The sequence below is a fragment of the Mus pahari genome, chromosome 23 (assembly GCF_900095145.1).
Source record: "Mus pahari chromosome 23, PAHARI_EIJ_v1.1, whole genome shotgun sequence".
Taxonomy (NCBI): Eukaryota; Metazoa; Chordata; class Mammalia; order Rodentia; family Muridae; genus Mus; species Mus pahari.
In genome coordinates this window covers 24,728,081-24,749,092 of record NC_034612.1, presented here as the reverse complement: position 1 = coordinate 24,749,092, position 21,012 = coordinate 24,728,081, and the positions used below count along the sequence as shown (strand labels likewise).

At 47.8% G+C, this 21,012-nt stretch overlaps 1 protein-coding gene across 1 annotated transcript in view; it reads left to right on the top strand.

The window, feature by feature from the left end:
• Positions 1 to 2,392: 2,392 nt before the first annotated feature.
• Crcp (CGRP receptor component) overlaps positions 2,393 to 21,012 on the top strand; it is a 33,409-nt gene continuing 14,789 nt past the window's right edge. The window contains exons 1-4 of the mRNA XM_021186989.1: positions 2,393 to 2,490; positions 9,856 to 9,892; positions 12,816 to 12,914; positions 16,663 to 16,757. Coding sequence (XP_021042648.1) covers positions 2,483 to 2,490; positions 9,856 to 9,892; positions 12,816 to 12,914; positions 16,663 to 16,757 — 239 coding nt within the window. The 5' untranslated portion in view covers positions 2,393 to 2,482. The remainder of the gene's footprint in view (positions 2,491 to 9,855; positions 9,893 to 12,815; positions 12,915 to 16,662; positions 16,758 to 21,012) is intronic.

Sequence of the window (21,012 nt, the reverse complement as noted above, 5' to 3'; positions counted from 1 at the left end):
AGTGCTGGGATTAAAGGCGTGCGCCACCACACCCGGCTATGGATAACCTTTTTAAATTCTCCTGGTGCACATCTAGAAGGCGGCCCTGATAATCGCCGAGCTCCTCCAGGTGAAGAAAGGAGAGGCTGGGAGAGTAGGAGTGATTTGCCTGGAGACACCGAGACAGGAAGTGTGAAGACTAGCATCTCAGGACAAACAAAATATCTGCCCATCTGCCCAGGAAAGCTCTCCAAGATCTGGCCAGTCACCTGAGGGATCACGTTAATGAACAACCTGCTAACAGGGTTACCACCGAGCCTCATGTGACAATCACCTGACTTTCCAGTCCTTCGGATGAAAATGAAGGGCAAGGAAAGGCTGGCGATGCAGCTCACCCAGGAAGTGCTTTCCCAAGCATCCCTAGCACTGCTTGGGAGGGAGAGACAGGAGGATAGAGAGTTCAAGGGGATCCTTGGCTACATAGCCAGTCGGAGGTCAGCCTGGGCTCCTTAAGACCTTGACTCAAAACAACCAAACTCAAACCAAACAAAGCCAGGGAGTTCAGGACACTCACTGAGGTATCAACCATGTTGAGCTTACTGCGCAGGCGTCTAGGTGGTTGCCATTTGAACATGGGTGCCAACCAACTCCCCTACTTGCATTCATCTCTGAACCAGTTTATGGCGGGGCTCTCAGAGGCACTGGCCTGCCTTCCACGAGTCTACCTCTGAAGCCTTGGTTTTGAACGATCCTCTTTCCACGCACCTCAAACACTCTTGGCTTTGGGACGCCTCTTTGTCCTTGTTAGTCAGTCATTCCCCTGACTATGCTGGAGTCTTAAACACAGTGTGTTATTTATGCCCTGAACTGGTCCCCCAACTGGGCTGTCAGCTAGCTTGGAGAGTGTGTATTATTAATATCTTAGTCACCAGTGCCCAGAGGGCAATCACTGTAAGACTGTTTAGCAATTAACACCATGAACACCATTGTGGGACCCATTCTCCTCAAGACAAGTGCAGGGCACCCTTCAGTCTTACGTTACGATGACATTTTATTTACTAGATAATTTTTAATTTTGTTTTAATTTTTTCTTATTATTTTCAAATAGGGTCTTACTACGTGCCCCAGGCTGGCCTTGGCTTCCTGTACTATGATTAAAGTCATGTACCATCATTCTTAGATGTATCCATTGAACACACACACACACACACACACACACACACACAGAGGTTGGGTTTTTGTTTTTTGTTTTTGTTTTTTGTTTTTGGTTTTTTGAGACAGGGTTTCTCTGTATAGCCCTGGCTGTCCTGGAACTCAGAAATCCGCCTGTCTCTGCCTCCCGAGTGCTGGGATTAAAGGCGTGCGCCACCACGCCCGGCTCAGAGGTTGGTTTTTATGAGACAGAATTTTCTTTTCTTTTTGGTTTTTCGAGACAGGGTTTCTCTGTGTAGCCCTGGCTGTCCTGGAACTCACTCTGTAGACCAGGCTGGCCTCGAACTCAGAAATCCGCCTGCCTCTGCCTCCCGAGTGCTGGCGTGCGCCACCACTGCCCTCCTGAGATAAGAGTTTTTCATGGAGCCTACGGTGGCCTCAAACTCCCCATGTAGCTGAAGATGACTATGAAAAACTGATTTTCTTGCCTCCATCTCCAAAGTGGAGGGACTACAGGCATATGACACCATACGGGCCAGACACCCTCCACTTCCAAAACACAATACCCTGCCTGTAAACCATTTTAACACTCACACCTTTCATCTCAGCACTGGGAGGCAGCGGCAGGCAGATCTCTGAGTCTGAAAGGCTACTTAATGAAAATCTGTCTCCCCCACCCCCTCCCAATTTTTAACGGTTGTATGGGAAAAAGGATCTCTACACAGCCTAAGTTGACTAGAACGCACCACGTTGCCCAAGCAGTCTTCAAACTCACGGCATTCCACCTGCCTCAGCCTCCTACGTGCTTAAACCAATCTCCCCAGCTCTGTCTCTGTCTTTTGAGGCTGAGTTTTCTTTTTCTCTGCCTCCTTCTTTTCCCCTTGTTGGAATTAGAGGCTTGTGCTACCATGCTGGGCTTCCGTTTTTTTTAAATTATTTTTTATTTTTAAACAAATCCCAAGACACAATGTTTCAAATTGCCCCCGATGGCTTGAAAGTCATTATGTAGCTCAGGCTGGCCAGAAACTCCTTACAATTCTCCTGCCTCAGCCTCTCTAGTGCTGGGATTACAGGTATGAGCCAGCATGCCCGGTTTAGGGATTTAAACGCGGCCAAGGCAAACCCTAACAAAACCTGCACTACCAAAACTCTTCGACAGTCTGAAGTGAGACCAGGGTAGGGACACCTAGAATTAAGGAAGAACCGGGCGTGCCCCGCAGCGATCCCGGCATGCATCCCGGCGGTCCCAGCGTGCCTTGCGGCACACGCGCAGAACCGGCGAGCAGAGCAGCGCCGGCGCAACGTGAGGTTCCTCTCTTCCAGCGGTTGCGTACGCCGAGGCAGAGGCCACATGGAAGTGTAAGCGACACGACCAGGGGAAACCGGGATCATCTGGGGACCGCGAGGCGGCCGGCGGCTAGACCTCCGGACCGGCGAGCCGGACGGGTGGGCGGGGTGCACGGGCCGGAAGTGCCTGGAGGTGGGGCGGCAGGGGAGGGACCCCGCTGGTGTGGGAACCTGCTCGCCTCCCACATCCTTTGGGGAGGGGAATGTTGGAAGGCTAGAGGGGTTTTCTTTTTTCTCTTTCTTTTGGTTCTGGGACTGAAACCCAAGACCTTGCACGTGCTCTGGAAGTAGTGTGACCCAGAGATACGTCCCGGTCATTCTTACTAACTTGGGACGTGGACTTTGCATACGCTAGGGAAACCCTCTACTCCTGAGTCATATTCCCAGCCAGCATCGTCACCATCATCGTTTTTTGTACTGGGGTGGAAATGGTACCCAGGACTTTGCTGGGCAAAGGCTTCGCCACCGACCTGCATCGCCAGCCGTTCTCACTATTGTTATTTTGGAAATTTGAGGATGGTACCCAGGGTTGTGATCGTATTGGGTGTGCTAGTTTTCTTGCTGCTGCCGTGACAAACACCATGACCAAAGCAATTTAGGAATAGAAAGGTTTTACTACATCTTACACTTCCAGGACACAGTCCCATCATTGAGGGAAGTCAGGGCAGGAACTCAAGGCAGAAAACTGAAGCTTCAGAAACCAGTTCAAGAACTCGGATCGCTGGTTTACTCTGGCATTTTCCAACTTCTTCATATAGCCCTGGAGCACCTACTCATGGAAGGTGACACCTGCAGTGGTCTGTACAGCCCCCCCCCCCACACCTTATTTTTTATTTGGGGGGGGGGAGTCCAAGACAGGGTTTTTTTGTGTAGCCTTGGCTATCCTGGAACTAGCTCTGTAGACCATGCTGGCTTCAAACTCACAGAGATAGGCTTGCCTCTGCCTCCTAAGTGTTGGAATTAAAGGCCTGTGCCACCATCAGTTTGCCAGACTGTACCCTCCTGCATCATTTAATAATCAAGACGATCCCTCATGGACATGCCCATGGACCATCCTGATAAAAGACAGTTTGTTGTTGAAGCTTCTCCTTTTGATGATTCCAGGCTGTCTCAAGTAGACAGTTAAGAGCAACCAGGGAGTTAGGCAAAGTTTTCTTTCCGTCCCTCCAGACAAGGTTTTGCTGTAGAGCTTTGGCTGTCCTGGACCATGCTCTTTAGACCAGGCTGGCCTTGAACTCAGATATCCATCTGCCTCTGCCTCCTGAGTGCTGGGACTAAAGGCGTGTGCCACTACCACCTGGCAGCTAGGCAGATTTCTGAGCCGTACCCCCAGCTGTTGTTGGGATATACTCTTCTTCCTTCTCCTCATCATTATGGTCATCATTTTGTGATGTTGGGGATGGTACCCATGGTCTTGCACACGCTTGGCAAGTACCACTGAATGACAGACACCTTCCACATCATTATTATCACTATGATGATGGTGATGATGATGTGGTGCTGGGGATAGAACCTAGGGATGGTAAGCAAGTACTTTACCACTAAGTCACACAGACACACACAGACACACACACACATCATGTGGTATTTGGGATGGAAGGACCTGAACATGCAGACAGTCACTCTACTAACAACAAAGCTACCTGTTAGCTTTTTTTTTTTTTTTTTTTTTTTTTTGNTTTTTCGAGACAGGGTTTCTCTGTATAGCCCTGGCTGTCCTGGAACTCACTTTGTAGACCAGGCTGGCCTTGAACTCAGAAATCCGCCTGCCTCTGCCTTCTGAGTGCTGGGATTAAAGGCACGTGCCACCACACCGGCTTTTTCCACACTTTAAAAAAAATATATATTTTTGATGGCCAAATGAAGTTTTCACATCTACTCTACCTGTGCACTTTATACGTACATGGTTGACATGCCTAAATTGTGTTATTGTCATACAGAGTGAGTGATATAACCAGCTACAGTTGGTCATGCTTTTTTTTTTTTTTTTTTTTTTTTTTTTGAGACAGAGTCATAAATAGCCCAGGCTGGCTTTGAACTTGCTATTTAGCTGAGGAGGATGGAATTCTGATGTTCTGTCTTCACCTCAAGCCACATCAGATTAGCCCTTCAATCTTTGAGCTGGGGGTCTCTCACTGTGTGGCTCAGGCTGTCTGGCTCAGCTTTCTCCATCTCTGGGTAACTGTTGTCAAGACATGGTTGGAGTTGTCAGTTCTCTAACCTGCCCCGGCTCTCCACCTACGTCCCTCTATAACCTGCCCCGGCTCTCCTATGTCCCTCTCTAACATGCCCCGGCTCTCCTCCTATGTCCTCTCTAACATGCCCCGGCTCTCCTCCTATGTCCCTCTCTAACATGCCCCGGCTCTCCTCCTATGTCCTCTCTAACATGCCCCGGCTCTCCTCCCACGTCCCTCTCTAACCTGCCCCGGCTCTCCTCCTATGTCCCTCTCTAACCTGCCCCGGCTCTCCTATGTCCTCTCTAACATGCCCCGGCTCTCCTCCTATGTTCTCTCTAACCTGCCCCGGCTCTCCTCCTATGTCCTCTCTAACCTGCCCCGGCTCTCCTCCTATGTCCTGCTGCTTGGTGTCCTTTTCTTGCTTCTCCTCTTCCCTTGCTGGTGTCTAAATGTTGGGCACCTTAGTGCATCATCTTGGGACACTTTCTTGGCCTGGATTCTCTGTCACTATTCATTTTTATGATGGCAGTTCCTCGAAAATGTTTCTGACCTTTTGTTATTTTCTTTGGTCGGGTTGTTTATATCTGAACTGTGTCTTCTTTTCCTTTCCAGTCATTAGACAGTCTGTTACCTTTTTCCTTTCTCCCTGTGGTAGGGTCTCATGTATCCTAGGTTAGTCTTGAACTTGCTATGCACTCGGGAGGACCTTGAGCTTTTCTGATGCTCCCGTCTCTACTCTCTCTCCCCGTGCTGGTCTTATGGGTATATGACACCGTGCCCTATTTATGCAGCGCTGGGGATGGGGCTCGGGGCTATGCATGGTAGGAGAGGGCTCTGCTAACTGAGCTACATTCCCAACTCATAGTGCCCCCCCAGCACCCCCTCCCCTTTTTAAGGCTTAAAAAAATAATTTTTTGGAGATAATAGTTTCTCTGTGTAGACCTGGCTCTTCTGTAACTCACTCTGTGGACCAGGCTAGCCCCAAACTCAAGAGATGAGTCTGCCTCTGCTTGCCCAGTGCTGGGATTAAAGGTGTGTACTACCACTGCCCAGCTAAAACTGTTTTATATTATGTGTATGTGTTTTCGTTATTTCTTTGTGGGTTTGTGCCTATGAGTACAGTGCTCTTGGAGGCCAGAAGAGGGCGTCAGATTTTCCCCCCTGGAGCTGGTGTTACTGGCGATTGTCAACCACCCGATGTGAGTGCTGGGATGCCAACTTAGGTCCTTTGCAAGAGCGGTACTAGCTCTTAACTGCTGAGCCATCTCTGCAGCCCCCTGTGCCTTTTAATATATGGTCTAATATATAGTCAGAGTCGGGAAACTGGACCGTGTCTTCCTTTTACAGCTAGCACTTCCAAAGGAGAAGCAGCAGATACATAACAAACCAGCAACGGGCTTCAGAAGAGAGTGCCCGTTGGCTGGCTGTGAGGTGGGAGGGAGCTCCCGGTGAAGTGTGCGTTGACTTTGATGCCTTCCGTTTTTTTTCTTGTCTCAAAGGGTAGCTTTTCAGAACATGAATTGATGGCACACTGCTTCAAGCTTAGAAGAGTTTAGCAATTCCCTTCGTCACTCCATCCCTAAATCAAGTGTGTGGCAATTAACAGGCACTGCTCACTTGTTGGGTGTGCGCTTGTGTGTGCTTTTAAGGAAAGAGTGTCAACAGATCATTTTGTTCTGTGTATTCAGAACTCTGTTTTCCAAAGTGCCTGTTTACTTCTCTTGAACTGATTCAGCAAACTTTGCAGGGTAAATTTCAAATAGCAAGTCCGCTTCAGTTCACTAAGGAGCTGCTCAAGGACACTGAGTAGCAACCGCCCACCTATGGCATAGACATTTAAAATCTACAGCCTTTAAAATTCACTCGGGCCCAGGTTCGTGGTCCTTAGGAGCGGGGGCAGGAGGATTACAAGGTTGAGGGCAGCCGCAGCTGCAGAGCAGGTTCCAGGCCATTCTGTGAGTCCTTGTTACATAGTGAGAGCCTGTCTCAAAATCACAGCAAAAAGGCCCAGCCTAAACTGAGGAGACCTTGCCTCCACCGCCTCGTCCCCTCCCGCACTGGCTTGAGTTGTCGGGCAGTGGCTTGGAATGGCCAAGGTCACATTTCTCAATCACGAAAGCAGAGCGCCATGTGATTTGGAAATGATATTACCAGTGACTCGGATAGAGCCATTTTCCCCGAAGATATCTCCCAGGACCCATGTTCCTCTGAGAGCGCAGCGAGTGTAACTCAATTTGGGGCAGAAACAGGAAGCCTGTGTGTGGGCTGCTTTCATGACTAAGTGGACATGATTTGATTTGACTTTTTAGTTTAGTTTTGTTTTTCAAGACAGGCTGTCATTTAGCTCACATTGGCCTCCTACTCTGTGTAGCTGAGAATGACATTAAACTTCTGATATTTTTGATCTGTCTCTACAGGCTGCCATGCCTGGTCTATTTGGAACCAAGGCCCTTGTGCATGCTAGGCAGGCACTCTGCCAGCTGAGCTCTGCACCATTTTCCTCCTGTTAGATTCTTTCTGAAGAGACTGCCCCGTGACTTGGGCGCGGTGTCTTTGGGATGCAGCAGATTTGTGGAATCGCAAATGTTTGCTGAATTACCAATAGCCTGTGGCTAGGCTCTGCTCACGTCACTGAGGCCTAAGCTGACCCCTGTGTTAGCTGTGGGAGAGCCCACTGCAGTTGTTGACCGGGGAAAGCAGCCATTGCTCGGGCCCCCAGCTCTGCAATGCTGCGCTGCCCTTTCACTGCGCAGGCGCACTCTGGTATGGAGTAGACAGGTTTGCTGTGCATTGCGTCTGCTCTAGCCTGCTCGGTCCGAAGGTTTCGGGCCCTGTTACTAGTCTCCTTTCACCTAGCCCGGTCTCAGTTTTCCTAGTCGTAGTTGTCTTCTGTCTCACTGGGGCATCTTACCGGGTGAGCAGGTCCCTTAAGTCTGAGCCTCAGCTTCCTCATCTGTAGACTTAAAATCATGTCAGTAGTTCCTGCATCCAAGAGGGTTTACTGAGAGTTGACCTAATCTTTCTAAAATTTATTTTATGTATGTAGCAGTTGAGGATTGAACCCAGGTCCTCTGGAAGAGCAGCTAGTGCTCCTAACTACTAAGCCATCTCTCTAACCCGAAATAATCTTTTATTTATTTATTTTAATGAGGGCCTCCATTCATGGAGGTCCTAATCTTAAACTCTGTCATTGAATTTCACCTGAGCATCTTTCTAAAGTGGGTTTAGTGAACGTAACGACAATGACATTTCTCAGGCCCCGGCAGTGCTCTAGATAATTACATTATGAGATCTTTTTTTTTTTTTTTTTTAAGATTTNTTTNTTTNTTATATGTAAGTACACTGTAGCTGTCTTCAGACACTCCAGAAGAGGGCGTCAGATCTTGTTACGGATGGTTGTGAGCCACCATGTGGTTGCTGGGATTTGAACTCTGGACCTTTCGGAAGAGCAGTCGGGTGCTCTTACCCACTGAGCCATCTCACCAGCCCTACATTATGAGATCTTACAGATGCAGAAAGTCTAAGCTCCACGTTGTGGGTGAGATTTATTTACAGGGAGGAAATCACCTCAGAAAACTCAGGCAGCGAATGATAGATAGCGTGGGGTTTAGAGTCAAATTACACTTGAATTTGTTTTAAAAAAATGAAAAGATGTGTATGTGTGTGTCTGTTTGCTTGTGCACCATGCGGTGTGTGTGCCCTTGGGTGCCAAGAGAGAGTGCTGGCACGAGTTCTAGGCAGTTGTGAGCTGCCTGATGTGGATGCTGGGAACTGAACTCCATCCCTCTGCGAGAGCAGCAAGGGCTCGTAACCACTGAGCCGTCTCCAGCTCTCAGGCTGGGCTAAATTTCCCCCATATCTTGTTTTAGTTGGGGTAAGCTTGGGGAGAAATTGGCCCAACCAATCTACATCTTACACTTGGCAGAGAGGAAATCTGAACCTATATATGTCCAGTTTCAAAACGGCATCCTTAATTGTCACAGTATACCAGCTCCAGGCTGCTTACAGCAGCTCGTCCTCTGCTGGATGGTGTGGCATGGACCAACTGTGGTCTGTGTCGTTACTGATAGGGTATCTGTGATGTGGTACTGCGGAGTGCATCAGTTATTTGCGCCATAGCTGTTCTTACACAGGATTGGTAGCAGTTTGCTTAATCAGCTGTTATAGAGGGGAAAAAAACCAGGCTTTTAGCAACTAGATAGATGACGTCTCTGTGACTCTTTCACAGGATCCTTGACCCTTGCTGGAGTTCCTAGTGACACTGTCAGTGTTAAAGTACATAGGCCATTTCTGTCAACATGGCAGACTCAGGCTGTCAAGATGCCAGTGACTGGTGGTGGTAATGAGACAAGGATGTTGGCTCAGGATGAATCAGCATTTGATTCCCCAGGCATTTCTGATGCTCTTGGTGCTTACAGACCCTTCTGGGGGTGGGGTTCCATTGAGGGTTTACCTCCATGTTCTTGTAGCTAACTTGTGTCACCTCAACTTCTATCTACATAGATTTGGGATAGCTCTTAGTCTTCCACAGGGAAATGGATTTGTGATACGCTATGTCTGTAAAAATGAAAGTCTGGGGGCTGGAGAGATAGCTCAGTGGTTAAGAATGCTTGCTGCAAGCCGGGCAGTGGTGGCGCACGCCTTTAATCCCAGCACTTGGGAGGCAGAGGCAGGTGGATTTCTGAGTTCGAGGCCAGCCTGGTCTACAGAGTGAGTTCCAGGACATCCAGGGCTACACAGAGAAACCCTGTCTCGAAAAAACAAAATAAAACAAAAACAAAAACAAAACAAAACAACCCCAAAAAGAATGCTTGCTGCACAATGAGAACCAGAGTTCAGATATCAGCACCCATAAGAAAAGTCTAGGTACCCTGCAGACTCCAGCCTGAGGGGTTCACTGCTGTCTTCTGGCTTCTGCGCACATGCAGGCATAGACACAACAGACATGCACATCTGCACACCTGTGTAGTACATAAGCACATGCACACATATAGATGATATTATAAGAAAAAGGAAAGTTGTCTCTATCTGAAATTGCTGGTGCAGGGCCAGCTAACCAGGGCAGGACTTAAGGCGTTTCTAGTTTAGGGTGTTCCTGAGCTCCTGAGTGAGATAGCCGGGATTAACTAGAGGGTTTATTTTGTGGACACTTAACCTTGAAATGGATGTGAACTGATGATGGCTCACTCTTCTTTTGCAGGAAGGATGCGAACGCAGCACTGCTCAGTAACTATGAGGTGAGGACCCCCCACTCGGGCCATTGTGGTTTCCTCTCTGCTTGTGAAGACGTTGGATTGGTTTTCTTGAGAAACAAGAGGGCAGGTGGCCTCTGGTCGAGTGCGGAGTGATCTGAGTTTGGTGAACCACACGTGGTTCTTCAGGGAAGCAGGGAGGCTCTGGTTCACAATAGGCGCTCTTCCGAAAATCCCAGAGGCCCTGGGCAGGCAGATGGCCTCGAAGTTCACAATAGGCGCTCTTCCTAAAATCCCAGAGGCTCTGGGCAGGCAGATGGCCTCAAAGAAGGCTGCTGCTTTAGAGCGCAGTCCTGCTGTAAGAGTCTCCTACTAAATGCGTAGCTTCTTGCTCATCACCATTCTCTACTTCTCTTTGATTCTCAAATGGCCTCAAAGATGCTGATATCCTCATTTTTGAGAATAAGAATTGAGTTGACGGGGCTGGTGAGATGGCTCAGTGGGTAAGAGCACCCGACTGCTCTTCCGAAGGTCCGGAGTTCAAATTCCAGCAAACACATGGTGGCTCACAACCATCTGTAACAAGATCTGACGCCCTCTTCTGGAGTGTCTGAAGACAGCTACAGTGTACTTACATATAATTAAAAAAAAAAAAAAAAAAAAAAAAAAGAATTGAGGTGACTCACCATTGTGAATAATTTGGAAAGAATGAGCAGGTTTATAATTTGGGGACTGATGGAAGAAGAGGAAGGAGATTGGCGAGAGGGGAGATATTAGCATTTTACCTGCCTTCAACTTTGCCTGGGTCTAGTTTGCTAACAAAGCAGTCTAATAGGGCAGCTCCAGGTGGACAAGGGCCTGCTGATAAATTCTCTGTCAGTTTCCATGTCCCAAGGGAAAACTCAGTCTTGGAGTCTTGGAGGAGGTCTGGGTCTCCATTGTCGCGCGCGCATGTGTGTGTGTGTGTGTTTGTAGAACTAATTCAATCTGCTGTATTGCTTGCCAAAGCTTTAGCCTGAGAGCGTGTGGCTTAGCACAGCAGGGAAATGTTCATCGGGCAGAACGTTGGCTCTTAGGAGCGTCTTTGTCCTGCTGGGCCTTTGCTCTCTATTTGGGTGTTGGTTTCACTGGGGAATCATTATGTCCATTGGGTCTCCAGCTGCTGTTTTTCAGAGGTGGTGGGACTGGGGGACTGTTGGGCAGTGTTGCACATGTGTGCGGTGATGATCTAGGAGCATGTATGTTCCTCGGGTCTCTGATGGAGACTCAGAAACAGGAGTAAAGTCCCACTTAGTCCCTGCTCGCTCCACAAAGATTTATTTATTATTATAAGTACACTATGCTGTCTTCAGACGCACCAGAAGAGGGCGTCAGATCCCATTACGGGTGGTTGTGAGCCACCATGTGATTGCTGGGATTTGAACTCAAGACCTTCGGAAGAGCAGTCAGTGCTCTTACCCACTGAGCCATCTCGTCAGCTCAGACTCTTATTTTATTTATTTATTTATTTATTTATTTATTTATTAAGATTTATTTATTTATTATATGTAAGTACACTGTAGCTGTCTTCAGACACTCCAGAAGAGGGCGTCAGATCTTGTTACGGATGGTTATGAGCCACCATGTGGTTGCTGGGATTTGAACTCAAGACCTTCAGAAGAGCAGTCGGGTGCTCTTACCCACTGAGCCATCTCACCAGCCCCCAGACTCTTATTTTTTAATGCTGTATTATATCATTTGTCTCATGCTCTTTCTGTTATAGAAAGAAATTGTTATACTAGACTTGTATACTAAGCAAAGCCCCTAAAATATTTAGCTTGGGAAAATTTGCTTCCACATACTCATAAAGGCTTTGAGATAAAAGAATTAGTGATGTATGATTTAAAAAAATAAATTATATTTTACTTATTCTGTGTGATGTATATCCCCATTCACATAGACGACAGAGGACTTGTGGAAGTTGGTTTTTTCCTCCTATCATGTGGGTCTGGGAATCGAACTCAGGTTGCTATGTTTGATAGCAAGTGCTTTAACTGACTGAGCCCGTGATACATATATATGTATATATTTTTACGATTTATTTATTTATTGTATATAAGTACACTGTAGCTGTCTTCAGATGCACCAGAAGAGGGCATCAGATCTCCTTACAGACGGTCGTGAGCCACCATGTGGTTGCTGGGATTTGAACTCAGACCTTCGGAAGAGCAGTCGGGTGCTCTTACCCACTGAGCCATCTCACCAGCCTGCATTCAGTGCTTTTAACTGCTGAGCCATCTTTCCAGCCCCATGATACATATTTTTAAGTAATCTTCACAGTTATTTTTAAAGGGTCTGATTTTTAATAATATTATTATATCAGAGAAGCAAAGAGGCTCTGGTTCATAATAGGTATGAGTACTATATTATTATTATTATATTTTATTTTTTTTGGTTTTTTAAGGCAGGGTTTCTCTGTGTAGCCCAGGCTGTCCTGGAACTCACTCTGTAGACCAGGCTGGCCTCGGACTCAGAAATTCGCCTGCCTCTGCCTCCCAAGTGCTGGGATTAAAGGTGTGCGCCACCACGCCCGGCGAGTATTAGTATAGATAAAAATATTACATTATTATTTTTAATATGTCTGTGTGTGTGTATGCATGGACCCATAGTGGCCATGGATCTCTGGAGTTGGAGTTATAGATGTTGTGAGCTGACTGATATGAGGGTCCTCCGGAAGAGCAGAAAGTGCTCTTAGCCATCGTCTCTGAGCCATCTTTCCAGTATTTTAAACAAATGGACAATTTGAACCGACTTAGCCAGGAGAGCATCTAAAAGCTGTTGCCTGGTTCTAGGACATAATATTTGCTCTAGACCAACTGTTGGGAAGCAGGCTTGTGGAAAGAAAGTGGCCTTGCCTGCCTGCCTGAAACTCTCGGAAGAGACTCATCTCTCAACTTTGCTGAGCAGTGTCTCTTGTACCCCTTCCTAGGTGTTCCAGTTACTAACGGATCTCAAAGAGCAGCGGAAGGAGAGCGGGAAGAACAAGCATAGCGCCGGGCAGCAGAACTTGAACGCCATCACCTATGAGGTAAGCTTGACTACTGAGGGCCTTGTCAGCCAGGAGGGTGGCTGCTGCTCAGGGAAATGGGAGGAATAACACGTCCTCACCTGTAGACACTAGGCGCATGTTTGGGGTCCCCACCCACCCGAACCACAATCATTTGGTCCCAGTCAGCTGGCTGGAATCGTTTTGCTCTTTCTCCCTGGCTGAGGGTCCTGGGCAGGCAGGCAGGCAGGGAAGCTCTTACAGTGGCCTAGAGCTAGTGCTGGTCTGGCTGGTCTGCAGCAGCTTTTCCTTCCTTTGGAGGGGATAGCTAGCAGGTGGGAGCCGCAGCGCATGGCGCCCTCTAGTGTTAGAACCTCAAGCAGGCTTTTGGTATTGCGACTTCCAGCTCTGAGTGTTCCAGGTCTTGGGTAGGCCTAGGGAGTCAGGATTCTGCAGCTCTTGGCAGCAGTTGACTCTGTAGCTGGACTAGGAAGCCCTTGACGGTACCAGTGTGACAATTTGTAGGCCTGGGGTGCCTGACACCTTTGGCCCGAAACACTTGCTGGCTTTCTGGAACTCTTTAGCAACTGTGTGCGCCTGCAATTTTTCTCTCTGTCTGTCTGTTTTGAGACAGGTTTTCACATAGCCTAGGCTTCTTATGTAGTCCAGAAGGGTTTGGAACTCTCGACCCTCCTGCTTGCACTTCCCAGGCGTGGCCACCACACCCTGGGCACTTGTGTCTCCTTACAGCCTGTGTCTCCTGGCCTTAGTCCTCAGTTCCCTCAGACTCTTACCATCCCTCATGTTCCTTTCTGGGTGCTCTCTTCCCGCTATGGCTGCTTTTGGGGGGTGACTGCCATTGCTCTTCTGTGGCTATTGCTGCCAGCTCTGTGTCATCTTTGGTTGTCAGAGCAGCCTGCCCATGCTACCTTTGCAGCTGGGCCTCTCCAGCTCCCCCCCCCCCCCGCTGCAGTTTGGGCTGCCAGCGGCTCTGCAATTACCCTCTACTGCTCCCTCCCGCTGTCTGGGCTGCTTCTTCTGTCTCTTGCATCTTCGTGTTTCCAGTGCCACTCACTGTACTCGAAATGGGAAAGGAGAAAGCAATAGCAAAGAAGAAAAACAAAAAGGACCTGAGAGAAGCCTTTTATCAGGCCTGTTGTAACCTCAGGGGAGGCAGGCAGCACCGAGGTGCCTCCCGGTCCAACAGCCTGCTTAGCTAGCCAGAGAAGGACTGTGTTAGGGTTCTCTAGAGGGGATGTAAAAATTAGGTCTCTCACACACGCAGACTATCAGCTTTAAACCAGTAACAGTGGTTACTGAGAACCCTGTAGCTACTTGGTACTTGAGACTTAGTCCCTCAGCAGGCAGAATAGTTCAATGGCTCTCTGTCATTGGGATGGGGGCAGCTGGTAGTTGCTCAGTCCACAAGGCTGCCTGCGTAGTCTCTGTCTGGGACTGGGAGCCCACACGTTTCCTGGAGAGCTGCTGGTCCCTAGTCCAGGATGAAAACTTGGAAACAGTTTCTGATATCAGCTTAGGAACCATCATCAGCAACAGGGCAAGTTAACTCAGCTACGTGAGAAGGGTGAGATGCTCCTCCCCCTTGTGCCACACCCTTTTTTAGCTGGACCACTAGCAGAAGGTGCCTTCCACAGTGCAGGTGGGACTGCCCACATCAGTTAAGGCAGTTGGATGCCTCTTCAGGTGAGGACTCCTTCTCGGGTGACTTCTAATGTGTGGTCCATTAAGCCCAGCCACAGTAAGGAGTGTTTGTGGTGACCACAGCAGGCCTCACATGCACATGAAGGGTTATGTGTGTTCCAGTCCTAGCCATGTCTCTTTCACACACATCGCAGCAGACCCTCTGCAGTGCCATCAGGGAAGTGCCTTTCCTCTGGCTTGCATGGGATTGTGTGCAGGATCATCATTGTGGCTTGCGGAAACAACAATGACAATAACAACAACAAAACCAAAAAAAACAGTATAGATTGTTTGAAACAGCCCTGTCTATTCAGGAAACACACAAGCAGCAGTGATCCCATTTCCCCAAGACCTCTAGGGAGACGTCAGAATGGCTCTGTTGGCATGGTAGCCTACTGACAATTGGACTGATAGTCCTTTAACTCAATATGGGAGAGCCCAGCAGTTACCCGTGAGGGGTTGAAAGTGTCTCGTCCACAGGATCTTTGCTTATCTATAGAAAAATGGACATCAGAACTAGTGCTTATAATGAGAACAGAAATAATACAGATACTGATTTTAACAGTGTTTTTAGCAATGCTTAACATCTGTCCAGTGCCCAAGGAGAGATGGGTTCCCCCTCGTGTCCCAGGGTGGAAGCTATTACGTTCACAGTGACAGCTTGCTACAAGGAAAGGGTTAAAATTAGCCAAGAGAATCAAGAAACAGAGGATACCCAAGTCATAAGTCCCTCTGTGGTCACATAGACTTGGGCCATGCTACTTTCCTACAGTCAGTGTGTGGCACAGGCATGGAGTGTGGCCAGCAGGCCCTGTGTACACTGATCTCACCTATGTAACCCTTGCTCTAAAACTGTACAGGTGGAGCCAGCCACTACGTTATGCTGATAAGCTTATGACCCGGGGGCCCAGGTATAGCGTTCCGAGGACCTGGAGATCACTAGGTCTAGGACAAAGGCTAAACTCTCTTTATGCAAGCACACATTCTTCCTTTTTTCAGTTTTTTGAGACAGGCCTTGACTGGCCTGGAACTCGCACACCAGGCTGCTTTGGAACTCATAGAGATCTGTCTGCCTCTGCCTCTGTAGAGCTGGGTTTAAAGGCGTGTATCCCCACCTGGCTGGCCAGATTCTTTACTACACACAAAAAACCCCAATGCTTTGTTTAAGGAAAAACTTGGAAAATCTAAAAGCATTTAAAAGGAAGAGAGAAAAACTAATTCCTAAGGATATTCTCTCCTAACATGGTTGGGAACTGAAAGGAAATAGCAAGAAGGTATGACATTAAAATGATGAGTCAGCAGAACCAAAACCAAAGGGCCATAGTGCTGGGCTAGAGACCCAGCTCCGTGCTACACACTTGACTGTCTTGGGCTGGAGCGATGGCTCGGTGTGCAGCGCTTATTGGCCCTGCAGAGGACCCGAGGTTGGTTTCTAACACCTGCCCTGGGCAGCTCCCACCCGCGGGTACCTAACTCCAGTGTCGGGGCGTCCAGTGCTGCTCCCACCCGCGGGTACCTGTACTTCTACAAACGTATGCATGTACAGACACACAGAGAAACATAGAATTTAAAAATAAAAAAATAACTCTTAAAATTCTGGAAGTTTTAGAATATTAAACTTTAGCTCTGCTTTCCTTATTCAAATTTCTTCTGTCATGATTTTCTATATATGGATGTTTTGCTTGCATGTATGTCTGCACCATGTGCATGCCTGTTTGCCTATAGAGGTCAGAGAAGGGCAACAGATCCATAGACCTGGAGTTACAGACAGATGTGAGCCACCATGTAGGTGCTAAGAATTGAACCTGTGACCTCTGCAAGAGTAATATGTACTCTTAACTGCTGAGCCATTTCTCCAGCTTGTTCACATCTCTATATCCTAGGGCTTGAAATGGCCCATGTTTGACTGCCAGCACCCATGCAAGGTGACTCAGCTGCTTGGAACTCTGGTTTCAGGAGGTTCCAAAGCCTCCTGCCTCCATAAGTGTCTGTGTTAAAGTGCACATATGAATAAAAATAAAATAAATCTTATTTTAAAACCTCACAGTTTCTATATCTTATATTTGCCTTTTGTGTATTTATTCTTTAGACATTAAAATACATATCAAAAACACCATGTAGGAACCAGAGTCCGGCGATTGTCCAAGAATTCCTCACAGCAATGAAAAGCCACAAGCTGACCAAGTAAGTAAGTTATCCTCAGGAGATGACAGGTAACAAGAAATGCGGTAAGAGTAATATCTCTGAACATCTGTATGTGACAGCTGCATCTGCATTCAGTCACTCTGTGGCCTCACAGTTGTACACAGTACTGTTTTACGGTTTTATAGAAGGACAACTGAGAATGAGACACATGGCCTTGTAGAGCCACAGTGCACTTTCCTCAGAGTCTTTTCTTAGGGTCCCAGTTCATGAAGCTCTTTACCGCCTGTCATCACAGCTGGACTAGACTCAAAGCAGGGTTCAGAATTACAGCGCTGAATTGAGAGTGTAGCATGGTTCTTACTAGTGTTTACCTAGCGTGTATGAGGGGCTTTCATCCCCAGCATTGTTGGGTGCTGGAGGGGAGGGAAGACAGGTTAAAAAAAAAAAAAAAAAAAAAACTAACCAACCATTTAAAAAAACAGCGTAAGTTCTTTCTATAAGGCTGCTCAATGAAGTCACCTAATGGTGACATTTGTGTTTGCTTGAGGTAGAAACAGCTTGATTATAGTCAACATTAGGTGCCTGCCAACACCTTTCCTTGTCTTTTGATGTGTAAGTTTAGTTTGCAAGAGCTAAAAGCACAGGTTGAGGGCTTGCATTAGGAGAGAACCTTCCCATGTCTTAGGATCGGTGCTAATGTTGATGACTTCCAAAGCTGCTCTGTGAACCACTCTCTGATTGTCTTTTTTGGTGTCTGGTGGTAGTGGGGATCAGACCTGGGCCTCGCACATGCTCGGTGGATATCACTGAGTTACTGGTCCAGCCTCCCGAAGCTTTGTCCTATTGCTCAAGATGACCATAGCGCACACAGTATCAAGCTCACTTCTCTGCCTCTGTTCTCTAAAGAACACTGAACACAGAAATCTAAAGCGTGTGTGTGTGTGTGTGTGTGTGTGTGTGTGTGTGTGTGTATGTGTGTGTGTGTGTGTGTGCACACGCGCGTGCTTGAGTGTGCGTGTGCGTCTGTGTGTGTGTGTGTATGTGTCTGTGTGTGTCTGTGTGTGTCTGTGTGTGTGTGTGTGTGTGTATGTGTCTGTGTGTGTGTGTGTTGCCCTTAGAGGCCACAAGAGGACATCAGATCCTTTGGAGCTAGAGTTCCAGGGGTTTGTGAGCTGCTTAATGTGGGTGCTGAGATGTAAACTCCGGTCCTCTGCAGAGTGGCCAGTACTCTTACTTAACCACTGAGCCATCTCTCCAGCGCCCCCCCTCCATGGCCTTCATCCCTTCCACTGCCTCTTTTAAATGACTCCATTTTGCTAGAACTCCTGGTCGTCCATTCATTTCACGACGGCTTACTTTCGTTTCATGTTGTAGTTGTATCTTTGATAGTCCTAAGATGCTTGTTAGCATGAATTTGCTATCTCTTCCTTTCCTTTGAAAATAAGTCATATTTTCCTGGCTGAAATAACTTTTTAGTCAGGCGTGGTGACACACGCCTTTAATCCCAGCACTTGGGAGGCAGAAGCAAGCGGATTTCTGAGTTCGAGGCCAGCCTGGTCTACAAAGTGAGTTCTAGGACAGCCAGGGCTATACAGAGAAACCCTGTCTTGGAGAAAAAAAAAAAAAAAAAAAGAAAGAACTTTGTAAATTGTATCTTGGGCCTTTTGAATATTATATTCAGATACTTTAGCCTGGCCATCCAGTCAGAAGCCTCTGTTGACGTGGCTCTTTGTTTTGTAGAGTGTAGCCAAGCTTCTGAGGGTTTTCATGGTTATCGCCCACTATGGCGGTTGCTTTTAAAAATTACTGTAATTATGCAAGTGCCTGTGTGTCTGTATAAGTTCAGGTTAGTGCAGATGCCTCAGGAGGCCAGAGGCTTGGGCTCCCGGAGCTGGAGTTACAAGTGGTTGTGAACTGTCTGATGTGGGTTCAGAGAACTGAGGAGCTTGGGTTCTTTGCCAGAGTAGTGCCCTCTCTTAACCCCTAGCCTTCTCATGATTGATTTTCAAGTCCTTTCCCCGGTGTTTGTGTGAACTATCTGGTCCCTGTGTCCTTTCCATGGTGGAGAACTTGCTTGGCACGGCTAAGGCTCTGGGTTCCATCACCAGTATCCATCCCACCCCCATCCCCACCCCCTAGAGGGGGGGTTGGAGAAAGGGAAGAAGAAGCCTATAAAATAGAAACTGTCTTGCAGATTGATTCAAAATTGGTTGTAATCTACGTAGGCTTAAAGCACGCTTCAATAGTCAGAGGGTTATTGGCTCCCTTTCCCTTTGCTGTCTTCAGACTAATTATTTATCAAGTCTTATGTAACCTTTTGAATAATCATATTGGGCAAGAGCTCCTGGCAGTGCTGTATAATGAATGGCCAGTAGAGGGATCCAGAAAGCTTTTTATCACGGTGGCTGGCTTCTACCTCCTGGCCTGTGTGGCTGGTGAAGGGGCTGCATGCCAGCTTAGATGGCCAGTGCAATTTAAGACAGAAACCGTGTTTAACAGAGAAACGGCTGACATGTTCTTTACATCTTTATTTGATCTTGAAATCACCTTCTTTCTGTTTTGCCCCAGGGCTTATTACTTTGTGTAGTTATCTTCACCACTGGAGTCCTTGGGAGCAGGCCAGGAGCCGAGATTTATTGAGTTGGTAGATTTCATCATAATACAGTTGGAGATCAACTCCGAGCCACTCTGGCACTGGGTGTTAAGTAATTTTGTATTTAGTGTGTTACACGAGTCTCCACCCAAAATTGATTCTTGAATATTTTAGATTGGCCCCGCACTCTCAGTATCTGACTAGTAGCCCCTGGTCCTGAGATCACCCATGTAAGGCACACAGCTAGAATGACCCTTGCTCTCACAGGCCAGCCCACTTAGGTCTGCCGTCATACTGAGCATCTTCTGTTGTGTACACATTACAGGGGTTTGACACCATGTTTGTGGACGTGTACCTCAGACCAGCCAAGCTCAAGTACAGATGGTGGGTTCTCAGGTTTCCCTAGCTGTCTTCCCAGATCTGCTCTCAGAACAGAAAAGCCTGCTTCTTACCTCCCCAGAGTTCCCATTCGCTTCTCTTAGAAGTCGGGGCTTCCCTAGCCCTTCCTTAGCTTGCCCTTCAGATTACACTTGTGTTATGCCAAGCCTGACTCTCTCAGTGCTGTGATGGAGGGGACATAGTGGAGAGGCACTGACTGTCAGTTTTAGGGATGGTAAGATGAAGGAAGGCTCCGGATGCTGCTGAGGAAGTGCTGCTTGCTAGGCAAGGTCTGGAATTGGGAATTGGCCTGAGGCTTTTCTGTGTCAGTCTACAGTTTAGATCGTTTCATGAAATGAAGACATTTGAAGATAGACTTCTGAAGGGCAGAGTTCACAGGATCCTTGGGGATGAACTAGAGAGATTCAGCTTCATACGTACACCTGTGGGAGGAGCCTGGCTGGAAAGATGGGACAGAGGTTAAACGCACTTGTGCTCTTGCTGAGGACCTGGACTAAGTTCCTAGTACCCCAAGGGTTTGCACTTTCTGGACTTCCTAGGAACCACATGCGTGTGTTTATGTATATGTACTGTCCGGTGTCCGTGGAGGGAAGAAGAGGGCGTCAGATCCTCGGAATAGGAGTTATAGACAGTAGCCTTCATGTAGGCACTGGGAACTGAATCTGGATCCTCTGCAATAGCTCTAAGTTACGGAGCCATCTCTCCAGTCACACGCTTTCGGTCTTGTAAAAGACATTTTGCTTGTATTGAAAAGGGGAAGGGTCCAGAGGGTGGAGCTGCTGTCCTGTTACCAAGAGGTTGGAGGGACTTAAGGAAACGGTGAGGAGGGCACATAAGTTCAAGGACCTGGGAGCTGAGTCTTGAAAGTGGGTGAGAGGTGAGGGGTGGCTCCCAGATTTCTGACTGTAGGTCCTTCTAGACTAGAAGTAGAGTGAGGAGCTAGTGTGCTGGAAAGAGTAGTCCCAGTAGCTTTAGATGTGCTGGTTTCAAAGCATCTGGTGTATCTACGTGGGGGGTGGGGTGGGGCACGTGGCTACAGAGGCCTGAAGCCCAGCTCACAAAGCTCAGAGACATGAATTTCTCATCAAAGCTTGGAGTAGCTCTTGAGATTGTGCCTTTTCTCTGAGGAAATCCCTAAGAGGCTTGGAGGGGAGGACGACAGACACAAAGAACAGTCAGGAAGACAAGTGGACAACAAAAGAGTGGCGCTGCGGTCCATGGGGGGAGACTGAAGGAAGCAGTGGCTGGCAGTGGCTCTGCGGTCCATGGGGGAGACTGAAGGAAGCAGTGGCTGGCAGTGGC